This window comes from Hyperolius riggenbachi, chromosome 2, assembly GCF_040937935.1.
Source record: "Hyperolius riggenbachi isolate aHypRig1 chromosome 2, aHypRig1.pri, whole genome shotgun sequence".
In the NCBI taxonomy this organism is placed as follows: domain Eukaryota; kingdom Metazoa; phylum Chordata; class Amphibia; order Anura; family Hyperoliidae; genus Hyperolius; species Hyperolius riggenbachi.
This window is the reverse complement of record NC_090647.1, coordinates 476,443,166-476,462,063: the sequence shown is the minus strand read 5'-3', so window position 1 is coordinate 476,462,063 and position 18,898 is coordinate 476,443,166. Positions and strand designations below refer to the sequence as shown.

The following is an 18,898-nucleotide window of genomic DNA, read 5'->3' as shown; positions in this document are numbered from 1 at the left end:
TCATCTATGTAATGGAACCAATTCTTCACTGGACTGCTCTTGGCATCATCCAACACACATCTCTCCTACTCATCCATAAATATATTGGCTAGGCTCGGGGCAACCTTAGCCCTCATGGCACTTCCAGTAATCTGCCGAAAGAAATTTCCTGCATACCAAAAATAATTGTGAAACAAAACAAATTCCAATAGTCGCAAAATGAACCGAATTTGCTCCCTTTTTATATTACCCTCTCCCAGCAGGGCTTTTTCTACTGCCTGCAATCCCAGTTCATGTGGAATTATTGTATACAATGATGCCACATCAGCTGTCACAAGGATATCACCCACCTCAAGGTATATTCGTTCCATCTCTTGGATCATCTGTTTTGTGTCTTTTATAAGATACGGGAGTTTGTGTACAATGGGCTGTAAAAACTTGTCAATGTATTCTCCCACCCTCTGATTGAGGGATTCAATGCCACTTATTATAGGCCTGGGTTTTTTTTCTAAATTCTTGTGTATTTTGGGGTTCTGATATATTACAGGTATCCTTGGTGCATCTATCATGAGGTATTTAAACTCTGCATCATTAACCATTTCAGCCCGCTGGGATTTTTCACCTTATGCATCGGAGCAATTTTCACCTCCTATTCATTCGCTAATAACTTTATCACTACTTATCACAATTTATTGATCTATATCTTGTTTTTTCCGCCACTAATTAGGCTTTCTGTGGGTGGTACAGTCATTATTTCTCAGTTTTCGGCCATTATAGCTTTAAAATAATCCACGCTACCATAATTAAAACCTATGCATTTTATTTACCCGTTTGTCTCGATTATTATACCATTTAAATTTTGTCCCTATCACAATGTATGGCGCCAATATTTTATTTGGAAATAAAGGTGCATTGTTTCCGTTTTGCGTCCATCACTATTTACTATCTTATAATTTAAAAAATGTTTGTAGTATACCCCCTTAAAATGAATATTTAAAAAGTTCAGACCCCTAGGTAACTATTTATGTCTTTTTTTTTTTTTTATTGTAATTTTTTTTTCCCAATTAAAAAATGTATTTGTGTAATATTTTGGTGTGGGACATAAACAGTTTATTTTTAATGTTGTTATATGTGTAAATTGTATTGTAAAAAATGTGTAGCTGTAGTTTTACTATTTGGCCACAAGATAGCCACCTTCGTTTTTGTTTACCCTCCTTGTACTTCTCGCTAAGCGGAAGTACAAGGGGGATGCGGAAATCTGTCCGGGCAGAAGAACTGAAGCCTCACAGGTGAGTGCTTCGGTTTTTCTGCGGGGGAAAGGGATCGGTGATCGGGAACCATGTTCCCTTTCACTGATGCCAGGGCTTCCGGGGGACACAACGGAGATGCGGGGGCGCGCCCGCGATCGCGGGCGGGAGCGCGCCCAAGCGCGGGAACGCTGCAGAGCTGCCGCCCGGACGTGAGCTTCATGTCTGGGCGGCGGAAATGGTTAATCATACCTTGTCCCAAACCTATCTGCCAGGCATGGGCTGAAATTCGGCTTCGGGTGATCTGGATAGTTACTATCCGGATTTCACCCAGTAATGCTGTGCCGGCTGGGCGGGGGGGTCAAGCTTACCTATCTGACGTCTTCTTCGCTCGTCCCTTGGCGCCTCCCACGATGCGTTCCAATCCGCCGTCACGTGATTACAAACACTTCCTCCTTCTGGGTGAAATCCGGATAGTAACTACCCGGATCACCCAAAGCCAAATTTCAGCCCATGCTGCTATCTGCTAACTTAAGGGCTGTAATAAGTTCTCCATCTTTTTCTGCTCCCTCAGTTTTTCCAGATCTGCTGTAACCAACCTTTTGAAGGTCTCCACAGTGTTCCCCACATCAATCCCACCTGGGTTAAAGAGGGACTTATCCCTCAATCCTGTATGCACATATTCAGTTACCATATTATTCCTACTATCAGGACACTCCTTGGATAGAAAGTATTTTTTGATATTAAGCTTCCTTACATATTTCTGTACATTAATATACGTACCAAACTTGCAAAGTCCTTGCTTCGGAGCATATTTCAAACCTTTATCCAAAATGGCCACCGCCTCTGGTTTCAATTGTATCTGACTTATATTGAAAATAGAGACCCGCGAAACGCATTGCATTTGTTCTGGAGTACTAATTAAATCTTGTTTAAACCATACATAGTGGTTGTGTTTGGTCCACCCTTGCCCCCCAACTTTTATCTGTTTTTAACTATGATCAATTTTTATTTTGCTGGCGCCTCTGTTTCCATAGCAATTATTGTTATCCACCTGGTGGATAGGTGAACGCCCCTTCTTTCCTTCTACAGAGAACGACTTTTTAGCCTTAGTGGGGACAGGCCTAATATCCCCATAAGTGCTTTAAGTGGTTGCCTGAACCCGGCAACCCATACTTGTGAGTATATTTCTTATTGCTGCTACTTTGGCATTCCTTTATCATCAATAATACACTATTGGGGGCTTTCTGTGTTTTTGCTTTCTTTTACTGAGGGAATTGCCTGTCAGCTTGTGCATGGCTGCAACACTACAGTATCATCCAGGATGCACAGGCATGTGGACACACTATCAGTACTGTACCTGCATTAACTGGTAAGATCTATGCACTGTGCATTTTGATGTAGCGTAGACACTGTCTGTGCTCATTTGCTGAAGCATTAAAATGAAAAAATGGCTCCCAATTATTGACTAAATTAAGCTACAATACTACAGTATAATTTATGGCATTCCTTTATCATCAATAATACACTATTGGGGCTCTCGATTGTGTTTTTCCTTTCCTTTATATAATTCTTAACTCAGAAGGTTGGGAGGTATTCTCTCACACTACAATAACTCACATGCACTGCTAATAAAATCAACTATCATTGGACAGCTGAGTTCTATGTAATGATCTTCAGTGGGCTTTGCAGGTTAGTAGTGTTGTGTTTGTAAAGTTTGTATACTTAAAGTGGATCCGAGATGAACTTTTACTCCTTGCATAATTGTGTTCCTTACATATAGTTTATAGGGCATTCCTCAAGCCAAATACTTGTTTTGTTTTGTTTTAATACCCTAATTTCCTATAAACTAAACAAGCCACACCCACAGCTTCTCCAGAGTGCCTTGGCGCTTGCAAGGGATTGTGGGATTTCAGTCTGGGCAGGTGAAAAATGTGTTACTAGCTATAGATTTCAGAGGCAGAGTTTTCACAATCTGAGAGCTGCAGTGCAGATACAGATCAGTTGCCTGTGTAATGGAGGAGATAAGAGTGGAGTTTTCACAGAATATGCAGATTAGCATGCCTAGATACAGATAAGCTTGCCTGTGTGTGTAATTGTGTAATAGTGACAAGCAGAAAACGTGTCTGCTCCCATTGTATCACAGGGAAAAATATTAATATACTGTTGAAGCTGTTTGAAGATAGATTTGCTGTGTAAACTATCTAAACTTTAGATAAGATATATAGACAAGTCACTTGTTATATTTAGTTTTTCATCTCGAAACCGCTTTAACCATTTTAGCCCGTGGGGATTTTTCACCTTATGCATCAGAGCAATTTTCACCTCCCATTCATTCGCTAATAACTTTATCACTACTTATCACAATTTATTGATCTATATCTTGTTTTTTCCACCACTAATTAGGCTTTCTTTGGGTGGTACATTTTGCTAAGAATATTTTTTTTTTATAAATCCATTTTAACAGGATTAATAAGAAAAAAATGGAAAAAAATCATTATTTCTCAGTTTTCGGCCATTATAGCTTTAAAATAATCCACGCTACCATAATTAAAACCTATGTATTTTATTTGCCCATTTGTCTTGGTTATGACATTATTTAAATTTTGTCCCTAACACAATGTATGGCGCCAACATTTTATTTGGAAATAAAGGTGCATTTTTTACGTTTTGCGTCCATCACCATTTACAAGCTTATAATTTAAAAAATGTTCATACTATACCCCCTTCAAATGCATAATTAAAAAGTTCAGACCCTTAGGTAACTATTTACCGGTATGTCTTTTTTTTTTTTCCATAAAAAATTTTATTTGGGTAATATTTTGGTGTGGGAAATAAACAATTAATTTTTAATGTTATTATATGAGTAAATTGTAATGTAAAAATATGTAGATGTTTTACTATTTGGCCACAAGATGGCCACCTTGAGTTTTTTTTCCTCCTTGTGCTTCCCGCTAACTGGAAGCACAAGGGGGGGCGCGGAAAATTTTATGTGCAGAAAGACTGAAGCCTCTTGTAAGAGCGCTTCGGTTTTTCTGCTGGGGACACGGATTGGTGATCGGGAACCATGTTCCCGTTCACTGATCCCAGGGCTATCGGGGGACAGCACAGGGGCGCGGGAGTGCGCCGAAGCGCAGCACCGCAGCAGAACAGCCGCCCGGACATGAGCTTCACGTCCGGGCGGCAGAAATGGTCAAAGAGACACTGAAGCAAAAAAATAAATAAATTATGATATAATGAATTGGTTGTGTAGTAAGGATAATTACTAGAACATTAGTAGCAAAGAAAATATTCTCATATTTTTATTTTCAGTTGTATAGTTTTTTTTTGTGGTTTTTTTTATAACATTGCATCATTTTCTAATATTTGCAGTTTATACACTACTCAGCATTCTAAATGATTTTACAGAGCGGGCTAGTTAACTTTTGAACTGTCATATGCAGAAAAAAAACACAATACAGTGCAGACACTTAAGATAATACATTTCAGAAGACAGAGCTCTCTGCGACTTTGAAAGTCATGGAGCGCTATGGCTCTTTTGTATAAATAACAAATTGAGTTTCTTAACTCTTCCTGTACTGGAAACAATATTAGGCTTATGTCTCTGCTCCTAATGTTTTATTTCTTAGCTGTACTACACATACAAATCATTATATCATAATTGTTGTGTCTCTTTAAAGGGAACCTAAACTGAAAAGGATATGGATTTTGTCTTTTAAAATGATACCAGTTGCCTGACTCTCCTGCTCATCCTGTGTCTCTAATACTTTTAGCCACAGCCTCTCATCAAGCATAAAGATCAGGTGCTCTGACTGAAGTCAGACTGGATTAGCTGCATGCTTGTTTCAGGTGTACGATTCAGCCACTATTGCAGCCAAAGAGATTAGCAGGACTGCCAAGCAACTGGTATTGTTTAACCTCCCTGGCGGTAAGCCCGTGCTGAGCACGGGCTATGCCGGCGGAAGGCACCGCTCAGGCCCCGCTGGGCCGATTTGCATAATTTTTTTTTTGCTACACGCAGCTAGCACTTTGCTATCTGCGTGTGCAATCCGATCGCTGCCGCTACCCGCCGATCCGCCGCTATCCGTCGCGCTGCAGCGCCCCCCCCCCTCCAGACCCCGTGCGCTGTCTGGCCAATCAGTGCCAGGCAGCGCTGTGGGGTGGATCGGAGTCCCCTTTGATGTCACGACATCGGTGACGTCATCCCGTCAGCCCTCCAGGAGATCCCGTTCTTTGAATGGGATCTCCTGATCTCCGATCGCCTCCGGCTATCATGTAGACCTTGTCTCGCTACATGAAAAAAAAATAAAAAATAAAAAAAAAAACGGCTTTGCTGCCCCCTGGCGGATTTTAATAAACCGCCAGGAGGGTTAACCTCCCTGGCGGTAAGCCCGAGCTGAGCTCGGGCTAAGCTGCCGCGGAGGATTTCTCAGGCCCTGGTGGGCCGATTTGCATAATTTTTTTTTGTTACACGCAGCTAGCACTTTGCTAGCTGCATGTAAAAACCAATTGCCGCCGCTCCGTGCCGATTTGCCGCTACCCGCCGTGCCGCCCCCCCCTCCTCCAGACCCCTTGCGCAGCCAGATCAATCACCGCCAGGCAGCGCTAAGGGGTGGATCGGGACTCCCTCCGATGCCATGACGTGGATGACGTCCATGACGTCATCCCGATCATCGCCATGGCGATGGGGGAATCCAAACAGGAAATCCCGTTCTGAACGGGATTTCCTGTTTGCTCTGATCACCTGAGGTGCTCTGACTGAAGTCAGACTGGATTAGCTGCATGCTTGTTTCAGGCGTGCGATTCAGCCACTACTGCAGCCAAAGAGATCAGCAGGACTGCCAAGCAACTGGTATTGTGTAACCTCCCTGGCGGTAAGCCCGAGCTGAGCTCGGGCTAAGCGGCCGTGGAGGATTTCTCAGGCCCTGGTGGGCCGTTTTGCATAATTTTTTTTTGTTACACGCAGCTAGCACTTTGCTAGCTGCATGTATAAACCGATCACCGCTGCGCCGCGCTGATTCGCCGCTACCTGCCGCACCGTGCCGCCCCCCTCCAGACCCCTTGTGCAGCCTGGTCAAACACCGCCAGGCAGCGCTAAGGGGTGGATCGGGACTCCCTCCGATGCCATGACGTGGATGACGTCCATGACGTCATCCCGATCATCGCCATGGCGACGGGGGAATCCAAACAGGAAATCCCGTTCTGAACGGGATTTCCTGTTTGCTCTGATCACCTGAGGCGATTGGAAGGGGAGGGGGGATGCCGCTGCACAGCGGCTATCATGTAGCTAGCGCTAGGCTAGCTACATGATTTAAAAAAATAAAAATTAAAAAAAAGTGCTGTGCCGCCACCCTGGCGATTTTATTGTACCGCCAGGGGGGTTAAAATGAAACATCCATATCCCTCTCAGTTAAGGTTATCTATAACCTCCTTTGCGATTATCACAAGTCCAGCTCGGTGTGAAAAAGTCAAGCTAGGAGCGTTTTTTGGAGCTGAACTCGTGGTAGCCGCCGTGAGGTCTATGCAGAGCAATGCGTGCGGCAGGCGCACCTTACTCACCTCCCCGGGGATCCCAACGTCGGCTGCCATTCTTCTTCCAGTCCTCCGAGGCTCTGCTTCTCCCTGGTGAGGTCGCTGTTTGTCATCATGACGACTGCCAGCAACCTCACTATAGGCTCACAGCGCCACCCAGAGGATGGAGGGAGAACTGCAGTGCTGGGTCCCAGGGAGGTGAGTGAGTGCTGGGGCTGCTGCAAATCTCTCTGTGGTGTTATTTTTTCCAGGCTTTAGGCTGCTTTCACAGTGGGACGTTAAAGTCCCACATTACAGCAGCCTGTAACGCAGGCCAACTCACAGCAATGAAAAATCATTGAGCTGTTCACAGTGCACATGTTGCGCTAGAGTATAACGCTGCACGTTAAATGAAAGTGCAGCATGCTGTGCGTTATACTCGTACTTTGCTACGTTACACTGCTTGCACATGCTCAGTAATGTATGTCAGGAGAGGAGAAGGGGAGAGTCCACTATTGTGTCTAGCCACATGGCTAATTATTATTCACTGCACTGTGCTGACGTAACGTGTTTACTTCCTGGAGTGGCCACTTTATGCGACAATTGACTGGCGAGACCACGTGATGCAGAGTGTTCCGATCACGTGGTCTCCACAGTCTTTTGACGCATGCGCCATTTTCGTGTGAAAGAGCCCTTAGGCCTCTTTCACACTTGGACGTTGCGTTTTAGGGGACGTTAAGGTCGCATAACGTGCCCCTAACCCAACGCATGGTGGTGTTGAAGTTGGACGTCAGATTGAGCTCTAGGTGCGCTGTTTTCGTTCTATCTATACTAAAAGAACAGCCACTCCAGGATAGTGATGGGAAGTCCGGATTTTTTCAAGGATTCGGATGATTTGAATCGGATCTTTGAAAAGATCTGGATCTTTGAACCAATTCATTTGAATCATTTTACTAGGGAAGCAGACTGGGGGTGAAATGATTAGCAGGACACTACTTTCCCGGCACTGTACATTCTGTATGTCCTTGTTTCTTTCAGACAGACATCCACTGTGAACCGAATCCTTCATTGTGATGATCCGGATTATTCGACTCACAAAAAAAGATCCGGATCAAATGAACGATTCATTCATGATCCGGATAACACTACGAGTCCAGGTTACGTCACCACAGTGCAGTGAATATTAATTAGCCATGTGGCTAGTCACTGAGCAAGCAGTCTAACTCAGCTAATGCCCAGTATAACGCACAGCATGCTGCACTTTCATTCAACGTGTAGCGTTACAATGTAACGCAACGTGGGTACTCTGAACAGCACATTGATTTTTCATTACTGTGAGTTGGGCTGCGTTACAGGCTGCTGTAACGTGGGACTTTAACGTCCCACTGTGAAAGCAGCCTTAGGGTCTAAAAGCATGCTAAAAATTGCACCGCTTTTAGACCCTAAAATCCAGAAAGAATCAGCCCGCCAAGGGGATTAAGGAACTGTCGCATTACTCAGATACCACATGCCACACCTAGCACATAAACAAAGTAATGGTAACTTCTGTACTGCCTTAAAGTGGTATAAAACCCTGACATAATATTCAATAAAAACATGTTTTCCTACTTTTTGTAGGCCATACGGTTATCATATTTGCATTTGTGCATAAGTATTATTATTTATTTAGAAATTACAGTTTCCCAAAAGTACAGTTTTTTTGCTTTGAGAGCTGACTTTGCATTTTATTAATAACTGGTTTTATTCATTCTGTATTGAAGGCAGAAATGCTTTGAGTGTCTCTCTGTCTCCAGGAGCTTCTCCACAGTCAGAGAATGTGTCACATTCCTCACTTGATACAGTTAAGTAAACACAAGATAACATCTCCACTTCCGGATGTGTCTAGATTTCTTTGCACTGAACTTTCAAGCTCTGAGTGTAACCCTTTGAATGCTGTTCTAGTAAAAAAAAAAATGCTGGTTGTATATAAATAATATGCTGTAAATAATTTTTTAGAGCAAAGAAGAAATGCTGGGTTTCATTCCGCTTTAAAGAGAACCTGAGGTGTTTTTTTGGGGGGAAGATGGGACACAGAGGCATGTTCTCTTCCCCACGACATGCCTGTGTGTCCTCACACCGCCGCTCTCTGCTCCCTTTGGAGGCTACCTAATCCGCTCATCCCCCCATCAGGCTCACTTCGAGGGCTGGCGCACACCAAGAGCGGTTCTAAGCGTGTTTAAAAACTTCTGCGCTTTGAAAAGCGATTGGCTAATGTATTTCAATGGGATGGTGCATACCAGAGCGGTTCGTTTTTTCCCCAAAAGCAAACTCGGGTCCTGCAGCATTTTTGCTGATTTCTGAGACGATTCAGCCTCAAAGTTAAGTATAGGAAAGTGGAAAATTGCTATGAAAAGCGCTAGATCAGAGCCATTTTCCAAGCGTTTTTGTTACAGAGGTTGTTCAGTTGTGGCTCTACAGTAACAAAAAATAAAAAAATGCTACACCAAAACCCTCCAAAAACGCTAGGCATGTGTAGAAAATCGCTCTGCACATGCCTAGAATCGCTCTACAAAATCACTTCAAAAAGCGCTGAGCGTTTGCGATTACGCTAGCGCTTTTTGGTGGGCACTGGTCCTAAGTCATGCCCACTTATGCATTATACCTGCCCTCTACTGGCTTCCTCAGAGTGAAAGGGATTGGCTAATGGTCCTGTTGCCTTCCTTTATAGGAATCCATATTAAATACTTAACCCCATAGCTGCTGTATTCGGTTGTCCCAAGGGTGCACAACACATTTTGTATCCAGAAGAATTGAATATTATAATGCTTTGGGTGGTTTTTATCACTTCTTAATGCAAATTGAAGGGTCCATTCATTCTCTCTTTTGCAGCCATGGTTATTACTACTGCAAATTCTATATCCACGATGTGAGCATATGAAATAAAAGCACAAGTTCCACAGTTGTACTTCTATGTACAAGCCGCTAAAAAGGTCAATAACCTCACACACACACACACACCATGCACTATTCACAGAAATATATTACAGTGTTAATCATTAAACATAACTGACAACTGTGCTTTGTTTTTTATGTTTTCACCAAGTGCTTTTGAAGGGCGTATTTCAAAAGTTACATAACTTTCCTCATCTACCCTACCTTACTCAGCTAAAAACTTTCCTCATATCCTACATACACAGGTGTGCATTCCTACATTATTTACACCTGCAACCAGCAATCGGGAGGGTTGACATTGCATTTTATTGGAACACACAGTGTATTTTCGTATGTCAAAAGGAACTAATAAAAAACCCCACTTCCAAAAAACTGGACCACAAAAATATCTGAATTCAATATTTTTAGGTGAAGGACCAGTTCAACATACTTCAGACTGCTTGGGGTCCGGAACATACATAAAATGATGTTGAAAAACGTTACATTGAGTCTAAGTATTGATTCCCCCCAATTATGCTCTGAGGAGAATTCCCAGCAACAGCCATTCAGTCACGCAGCGCCTGAAGAACATCTTTGTGCACCAGACAGTGAAGCATACCCAGATGACAACCTGCCGTCCAATCGGACAGCAGTGTCACCCGATGCAGAATTGGAAGCCAGCGAATGACTGCTCCCTGGCTTCTACAGTAGGTGGATGGGTGATGCCAGCACTGCTATTCTATATGTGGGGCGCAACATTTAAAGGTGCAGTGGGCCATATCTATAAGTTATACATTTTGTGTTTGGGAGGCCAGTGAAAAAGCCTCGGAAGGCCGCATTCGGCTGGCGGGCCATAGTTTGAGAACCACTGCCCTAGGGACAAGTGTATCCAGCATAAAAATCCAAAGCGATTTCATTTATTGCAACAGATTGTCAAGATTTACTCCTTTAAAGGGCTTAATAAAAAAGTATTTTGATTGAATATTTTCCTCATTGACATAATAAAACAGCATAAAATGACTTTAGTAACATAGTTAACTTGGTGAACCCCCCCACAAAAACAAAAACAAAAAACACCATCCTGATTCCTGAACCCACTCATATCCCAGTTGATCCAGGGACAGGTGATAAACCTTACAAGGCCTGGGCCCATTAAACTTCAAAGTGAACAATTATTTCCTGACTCCAGATGACAGTCAGATAAATCCCTGGATCAACTCTCCTAGGAATAACCTAGTCATTATTTCCCTTCAATGCAAGGAAAGCATCCAAGCCCTCTTTAAATGCAGATATAGAGTTTGCCATAGCCTTTTTCCTCCCTATGCAGATCATGGATCATGTCCCCTTGTCTGTTGTACAATCATAAAGGCAAAATACTCATCTGCCAAGCTTTTATATTGTACTAGTCACCTTACCCCGTTTAAAAATGGGCTAGGTCTGTCATTACTTTGCCATGCGCATGCACGCGCACAACGCCCGCTGCACGCATGATGCCTGTCACACGCCCGTCGCACGCACGTGACGCCCACCACGCGCGCCCCCCGTGACGCCCGCCGCTCGCACACACACCCGCCCCTTCTGGTCCCGTCGTCCGGCTCTCGGCACCATCAGCTGTGTCCTTGCGTCTTGTCCTTGCACATGCGCAGTGCTAAAAAGCACTGACAGACGGACAAAACGGACGCAGAGACACTTGCCAAATATATATAGAGATTTGTATTGCTTTTGTATCCGTTTTTCCAACCCTTCTTGGTAAGTGAGATTTTTCATGCCTTAATTTCTCTATGTACCCATTCTGTTATATAAGTGTCTAATTTTTCCAAAAGTCATTAGATTTTTGTCCCTAGGCTTATACAATGGAGAAGGGGACATGATTTGCGTATCTACTGTATTTAGAAATGTTTTTTTTTACAGTAAGAGTAGTTGTGGCAAATTCTATATCTACATTTAAAGTATACCTTTAGGCCTAGTTCACAGTGCTCAGTTGCATTGCAGAATATTTCTGCATGTCAACTCACTGCCCATATTAGGCTGGTTTCACAGTGGGACGTTAAAGTCCCACGTTACAGCAGCCAGTAACGCAGCCTAACTCACAGCACTGTAAAATCAATTGTGCTGTTCACAGTGCACATGTTGCGTTACATAGTAACGCAGCACGTTTAAACAAAGTGCTGCATGCTGTACGTTATACTGGGCTAAGCCACATTAGACTGTTTGCACATGCTCAGTAATGTTGGAGGAGGAGGTCTCCCCTCCTCCTCAGCAGCCAGCCACATGGCTAATTTATATTCACTGCACTGCAGAGACTCCTGGTGGGACTGTAGTGTTGTCCGGATCATGAATGAATCGTTCATTTGATCTGGATCTTTTTTGTGAGTCGAATCATCCGGATCATCACAATGAAAGATTCGGTTCACAGTGGATGTCTGTCTGGAAGAAACAGGAACATACAGGATGTACAGTGCAGGGAAAGTCCTGTCCTGCTAGTCATTTCATCCAGTCTGCTTCCCTAGTAAAATGATTCAAATGATTCGGTTCAAAGATCCGGATCTTTTCAATGATTTGATTCAAATGATCCGAATCCTTAAAAAGACCCGGACTTCCTATCAGTAACCTGGAGCAGCTGCTTTGAGAGCTGCATAACGCAGCTCAATCTGACGTCCAACTTCAACACCACCATACGTTGCGTTAGGGGCACGTTATGCGACCTTAACGTCCCCTAAAACGCAACGTCTTTGTGGGAAAGTAGCATAAATCTCTGGACCTGTTCACAGCACTGTGTTATAACAGATCGTGTTATTCTAACCTTCTGCATGCAGGCTTTGTATTAAAGTCTATGCCAAACCTCCACTTCAGCTCACACTCATTATAACGCATGCGTCATGCAACTAACCACTGTGAACCTAGCCGAAGTGAGAGGGATATGGCAGCTGCCATGTTTATTTCCCTATAAACAATGCAAATTACTTGGCTGTCATGCTAATCCTATGACTTTAATACTTATAGCCATAGACCCTGAACAAGCATGCAGATCAGGTACTCTGACCTAAGTCTGACTAGATTTGCTGCATGCTTGTTCCAGGGGTATGATTCAGACACTACTGATATACTGATACATGAAAGATTTCCTTTTAAACAATTCCAGTTGCCTGGCATACTCCTGATCTTTCATGTATCTGCAGTGTCTGCACCACACACCTGGAATAAGCATGCAGAGAAATATAGTCAGACTTAGGTCAGAGCACCTGATCTGCATGCTTGTTCAGGGTCTATGGCTGAAAGTATTAGAGACACGGATCAGCAGGACAGCAAAGCAATTTGCATTGTTTAAAAGGAAATACATATATGTCACCCTCCATATCCCTTTCACTTCTGGTGTCCTTTAAAGAGGACTTGGATGTTTCCTTGCATTGAAAGACACCCACGGATATAATTACTAGGTAATTTCCAGCCGAGTTGATCCAGTGATTTATGCGAATGCCATCTTGATTAGGGAAGGATTTTTCCCCCTTTTAACACTAATTGGCCCAAAGCCTGTAAAGGTTTTTCTGCCTTCCTTTGGATCAAACAGGATATGTGTGGATTCAGAACAAGGATCTTTTTTCCCCTGATTGAACTTGATGGATGAATGTCTTTTTTCAACCAAACTAACTGTGTAACTATGGAATTTGATTGCAAGGACAGGTCAAGATATAAAATATAAACTGTAATTCACAACTTATGGACTTTTCAGTCTTGTACATTTTTAAGCCCTGTGTAACTTAAAATCTATATGTAACTTAAAACCATTGTCCAGACCATTCAGGTCCTCACCAGGCAAGGAGGACATCATCTGTATATACTACCCAGAGGATGGAGTGGGTGCCAAATGCCTCATGGGTGTATGCCTCGGGCCTCTCCCAGAGACAGAGGCAGGCGTATGTTGGTGTACACACTGTCCCCGAACACATTTCTCTTGTCTGGCAACAGAATTGTCCTTAAAGTGGACCCGAGCTCTTGCAAAGAACAGACTGAAAAGTGTTCATTCCACATAGAAATGCTGTGGACATAAGCTGCACTGAGCAGGGTTTGTTTATTTAGCTACAGTTAAGTGTAACAAGTGTGTAATCAGTAGGCATGACTCACAGGTCTAGTGTTGCTGGCAGTGCTGGCTGGATGGGGTGGGGGTGATTTCTGTGCATTGTAACAAATAATTTTTTCCCCCCTCATTGTTGTTATACTGTACTTAATCTTGTAAAGCAGAGGGAGTTCTGAGCTCAGATCCACTTTAAAAGCCAATGCAACTGTACAAAGACGATTCTAGCAGGTCTAAATTCACTTGGTTCCCTTCACTTGGATTTACATTAATCAACTGGTTAAATTAAAAAACGAAACAAAAAAAGTAGTAATTAAATCATATTTTTCTCTAGACATACTTGAGTGGGAAAAGAATGATAAGGCAGTTTCACTTGAAGGGTATATTTACTGCGTACGTACAAAAAGGGCGCCTGGACAAAAAGGGCGCGGGGTGTAAACTCTAAATAATAATTAATCATTAATAGGGTTTATAAAAATAGTGTGCTATAGTTCGTTTACAAATAAAGTTTAACAAAATTATAAATCATTAAATAATGTTTATAAAATCGGAAATTGTGAAAACGTTAATCTTCCCTATTTGTAAAGTTAAACTTATAATTACGTTTATTAAAAAAAAATAATATATGTTTAATTGTTATAATTGTATATTATTGTGAATAACCTTCATTTATGGTTTGTTCTTATAATAAAATCTGAAAATATTCTTTATAACGATGATATAAATATAAGTACGTTCGTAATAAGTGTTGTAAAACATTAGTAATTATTACTAAAATTTTACTAAAACTATACCTAAGCCTACTCTTACACAGAACCCTCCCTGTACCTATCCCTAACCCCTAGACCCCCCTGTTGGTGCCTAAACCTAAGACCCCCCTGTTGGTGCCTAAACCTAAGACCCCCCTGTTGGTGCCTAAACCTAAGACCCCCCCCTGTTGGTGCCTAAGTAACCCTCCCTGTACCTACCCCTAACCCCTAGACCCCCCTGTTGGTGCCTAAACCTAAGACCCCCCTGTTGGTGCCTAAACCTAAGACCCCCCTGTTGGTGCCTAAACCTAAGACCCCCCTGTTGGTGCCTAAATCTAAGACCCCCCTGTTGGTGCCTAAACCTAAGACCCCCCTGTTGGTGCCTAAACCTAAGACCCCCCTGTTGGTGCCTAAACCTAACACCCCCCCCCTGGTGGTGCCTAAACCTAAGACCCCCCTGTTAATTAGTGCCTAAACCTAAGACCCCCCTGTTGGTGCCTAAACCTAAGACCCCCCTTTATTATGTGGATAATAATGTTTTACTAATTATGGATGCAAAAAATATATTTTGCAATTTACGTAACGTACTGATCGCTTTATTTTGTGAATAATAATGTTTTTTATTATGTGGATAATAATGTTTTACAAATTGTGACTCCAAAAAATATATTCCAATTTACATTACGTACTGATCGCTTTATTTTGTGAATAATGTTTTAAAAACAGTAAGGGATAAAACTTTAAATAAAAAAATATATTGCAATTTACATTACGTACTGATCGCTTTATTTTGTGAATAACGTTTTAAAAACAGTAAGGGATAAAACTTTAAATAATGTTTTAATTATTTAAATAAGATAAATATATTTAGTATTTTCATAAACGTTATTCGGCACGGGTGCATTTTATAAACGTAAATCAACACAAGCTCAGTTATAAATCATTAAACAGCTCCGGGCGCCGTTTGTAAACTTTATTTAGCTCCGGGCGCCGTTTGTAAACTTTATTTAGCTCCGGCGCCCTTTTTTCCTGCTCGGCGCCCATTAAACGTTATTTATAATGGGAGTGAATGGCGGCGCCCTTTTTGTCCACTAGCTGCCTGCGCCCTTTTTTCCCAGCTCCATATTTACTATTATAATTCAGAATTGAATAGGATGTAAAAGGCATTCACAATGATATCTCTGCATTGTCTTACCCCACCATTGGATCTAAATTTGTGTTGGGCCCAGCAGCTGTTATGGAGCTTGTGTATAGTAAGTAGGGAACACCTGCATCCAAACAAGCATTTACAATATTCTCTGTCCCTGCAAAGAGAAGAGATGAGAATGGATATAGTAGGGCTACTTTTATGTTGTTGTTGACTAATGTACACATTTTAAAGACAGAGGTGTAAAATAAGGAGATTAGAATTACTTCAAATGATCCTGATGTTGCTCACTGAAACTCATACTTAAGCAGGCCATACACTAGACCACAGGTGTTGAACTCCAGGCCTGGAGGGCCAAATCCATGCCAGTATTTAGGATGGACTGAGAAAGAGAGGAATGTGTTCTACCTGATGGGCCACACCTTCACTGATTCAGACCCATCAAGTAATTTGAGCTGTGTCAAAAATGTGTGAGGACCTCGGCCCTCGTAGGACCGGTTTGACATCCCTGTGGCTAGTCAATTAGATTGTCCATATACAGTAGATTCGATCACTGTGATTGAATCTGCTGTGAAAATCGGTAAAGCAAACAGTACCCAATTAATTGCTATTCATCTGAAATCAATTAACCACTTGCTGTCGCCCCCAGCCGGCGGCAGGCGTGGTTATGCGGCGATCGCGTCATTAGTGACGCGATCAGCCACCGGTGACTGGCTCCGCCCCCTCACGCTGTAACCGGCCGGCCGTTCGGAAGCGCCGGCGGGTTACTAGCACCCGGATCGCCGCATGTAAATAGTATAATAGGCTTTGTAATGTATACAAAGCCTATTATACTTGCTGCCTCCTGCCCTGGTGGTCCCAGTGTCCGAGGGACCACCAGGGCAGGCTGCAGCCACCCTAGTCTGCACCAAGCACACTGATTTATCCCCCCCCTGCCCCCTGATCGCCCATAGCACCCCTCAGAACCCTCCCTGCCCACCCCCCAGACCCCTGTTTGCACCCAATCACCCCCCTAATCACCCATCAATCACTCCCTGTCACTATCTAAAAACACTATTTTTTTTTTAACCCTAAATTGCCCCCTGCTCCCTCCTGATCACCCCCCCACCCCTCAGATTCTCCCCAGACCCCCCCCCCCCTCGTGTACTGTATGCATCTATCCCCCCTGATCACCTGTCAATCACCTGTCAATCACCTGTCAATCACCCATCAATGACCCCCTGTCACTGCCACCCATCAATCAGCCCCTAACCTGCCCCTTGCGGGCAATCTGATCACCCACCCACATCAATAGATCGCCCGCAGATCCGACGTCAGATCACCTCCCAAGTGCAGTGTTTACATCTATTCTCTCCTCTAAACACCCACTAATTACCCATCAATCACCCCCTATCACCACCTGTCACTGTTACCCATCAGATCAGACCCTAATCTGCCCCTTGCGGGCACCCAATCACCCGCCTACCCGCTCAGATTGCCTTCAGACCCCCCCTTATCAATTCGCCAGTGCAATATTTACATCTCTTCTTCCCTGTAATAACCCACTGATCACCTGTCAATCAACTATCAATCACCCATCAATCACCCCCTGTCACTGCCACCCATCAATCACCCCCTGTCACTGCCACCCATCAATCAGCCCCTAACCTGCCCCTGGCGGGCAATCTGATCACCCACCCACACCAATAGATCGCCCGCAGATCCGACATCAGATCACCTCCCAAGTGCAGTGTTTACATCTATTCTCTCCTCTAAACACCCACTAATTACCCATCAATCACCCATCAATTACCCCCTATCACCACCTGTCACTGTCACCCATCAGATCAGACCCTAATCTGCCCCTTGCGGGCACCCAATCACCCGCCTACACGCTCAGATTGCCCTCAGACCCCCCTTTATCAATTCGCGAGTGCAATATTTACATCTCTTCATCCATGTAATAACCCACTGATCACCTGTCAATCACCCATCAATCACCCCCTGTCACTGCCACCCATCAATCACCCCCTGTCACTGCCACCCATCAATCAGCCCCTAACCTGCCCCTGGCGGGCAATCTGATCACCCACCCACACCAATAGATCGCCCGCAGATCCGACGTCAGATCACCTCCCAAGTGCAGTGTTTACATCTATTCTCTCCTCTAAACACCCACTAATTACCCATCAATCACCCCCTATCACCACATGTCACTGTTACCCATCAGATCAGACCCTAATCTGCCCCTTGCGGGCACCCAATCACCCGCCTACACGCTCAGATTGCCCTCAGACCCCCCCTTATCAATTCGCGAGTGCAATATTTACATCTCTTCATCCATGTAATAACCCACTGATCACCTATCAATCACCCATCAATCACCCCCTGTCACTGCCACCCATCAATCACCCCCTGTCACTGCCACCCATCAATCAGCCCCTAACCTGCCCCTTGCGGGCAATCTGATAACCCACCCACAGCAATAGATCGCCCGCAGATCCGATGTCAGATCACCTCCCAAGTGCAGTGTTTACATCTGTTCTCTCCTCTAAACACCCACTAATTACCCATCAATCACCCCCTGTCACTGATACCCATCAGATTAGACCCCAATCTGCCCCTGGGGCACCCAATCACCCGCCCACACCCTCACAACGCCCTTAGACCCCAGCCCTGATCACCTCGCCAGTGCATTGCTTGCATCTATTTCCCCCCTCTAATCACACCTTGAGACACCCATCAATCACCTCCTGTCACCACCTGTCACCCCCTAGCACACCTACCCATCAGATCAGGCCCTAATTTGCCCCGTGTGGGCTCTTGATCACTCGGCCAAACCCTCAGACCCCCTTCCGATCACCTCCCCAGTGCATTGATTGTATCTATTTTCCCCTCTAACCACCCCCTGAGACACCCATCAATCACCTCCTGTCACCCCCCTAGCACTCCTATCCATCAGATCAGGCCCAATACAACCTGTCATCTAAGAGGCCACCCTGCTTATGACCGGTTCCACAAAATTTGCCCCCTCATAGACCACCTGTCATCAAAATTTGCAGATGCTTATACCCCTGAACAGTCATTTTGAGAAATTTGGTTTCCCGACTACTCGTGGTTTTGGGCCCGTAAAATGCCAGGGCAGTATAGGAACCCCACAAGTGACCCCATTTTAGAAAAAAGACACCCCAAGGTATTCTGTTAGGTGTATGACGAGTTCATAGAAGATTTTATTTTTTTGTTAACAGTTAGCGGAAATCGATTTTTATTGTTTTTTTCACAAAGTGTCATTTTCTGCTAACTT

General features: G+C 43.8%; 1 protein-coding gene across 1 annotated transcript in view; it reads right to left on the bottom strand.

Annotated features, from left to right (window-relative positions):
- The window catches only part of LOC137544890 (3 beta-hydroxysteroid dehydrogenase type 7-like), a 63,844-nt gene that overhangs the window by 32,073 nt on the left and 12,873 nt on the right, over window positions 1–18,898 (bottom strand). The window contains exon 4 of the mRNA XM_068265989.1: window positions 15,664–15,772. Within this exon, the coding sequence (XP_068122090.1) occupies window positions 15,664–15,772 (109 nt within the window). The remainder of the gene's footprint in view (window positions 1–15,663; window positions 15,773–18,898) is intronic.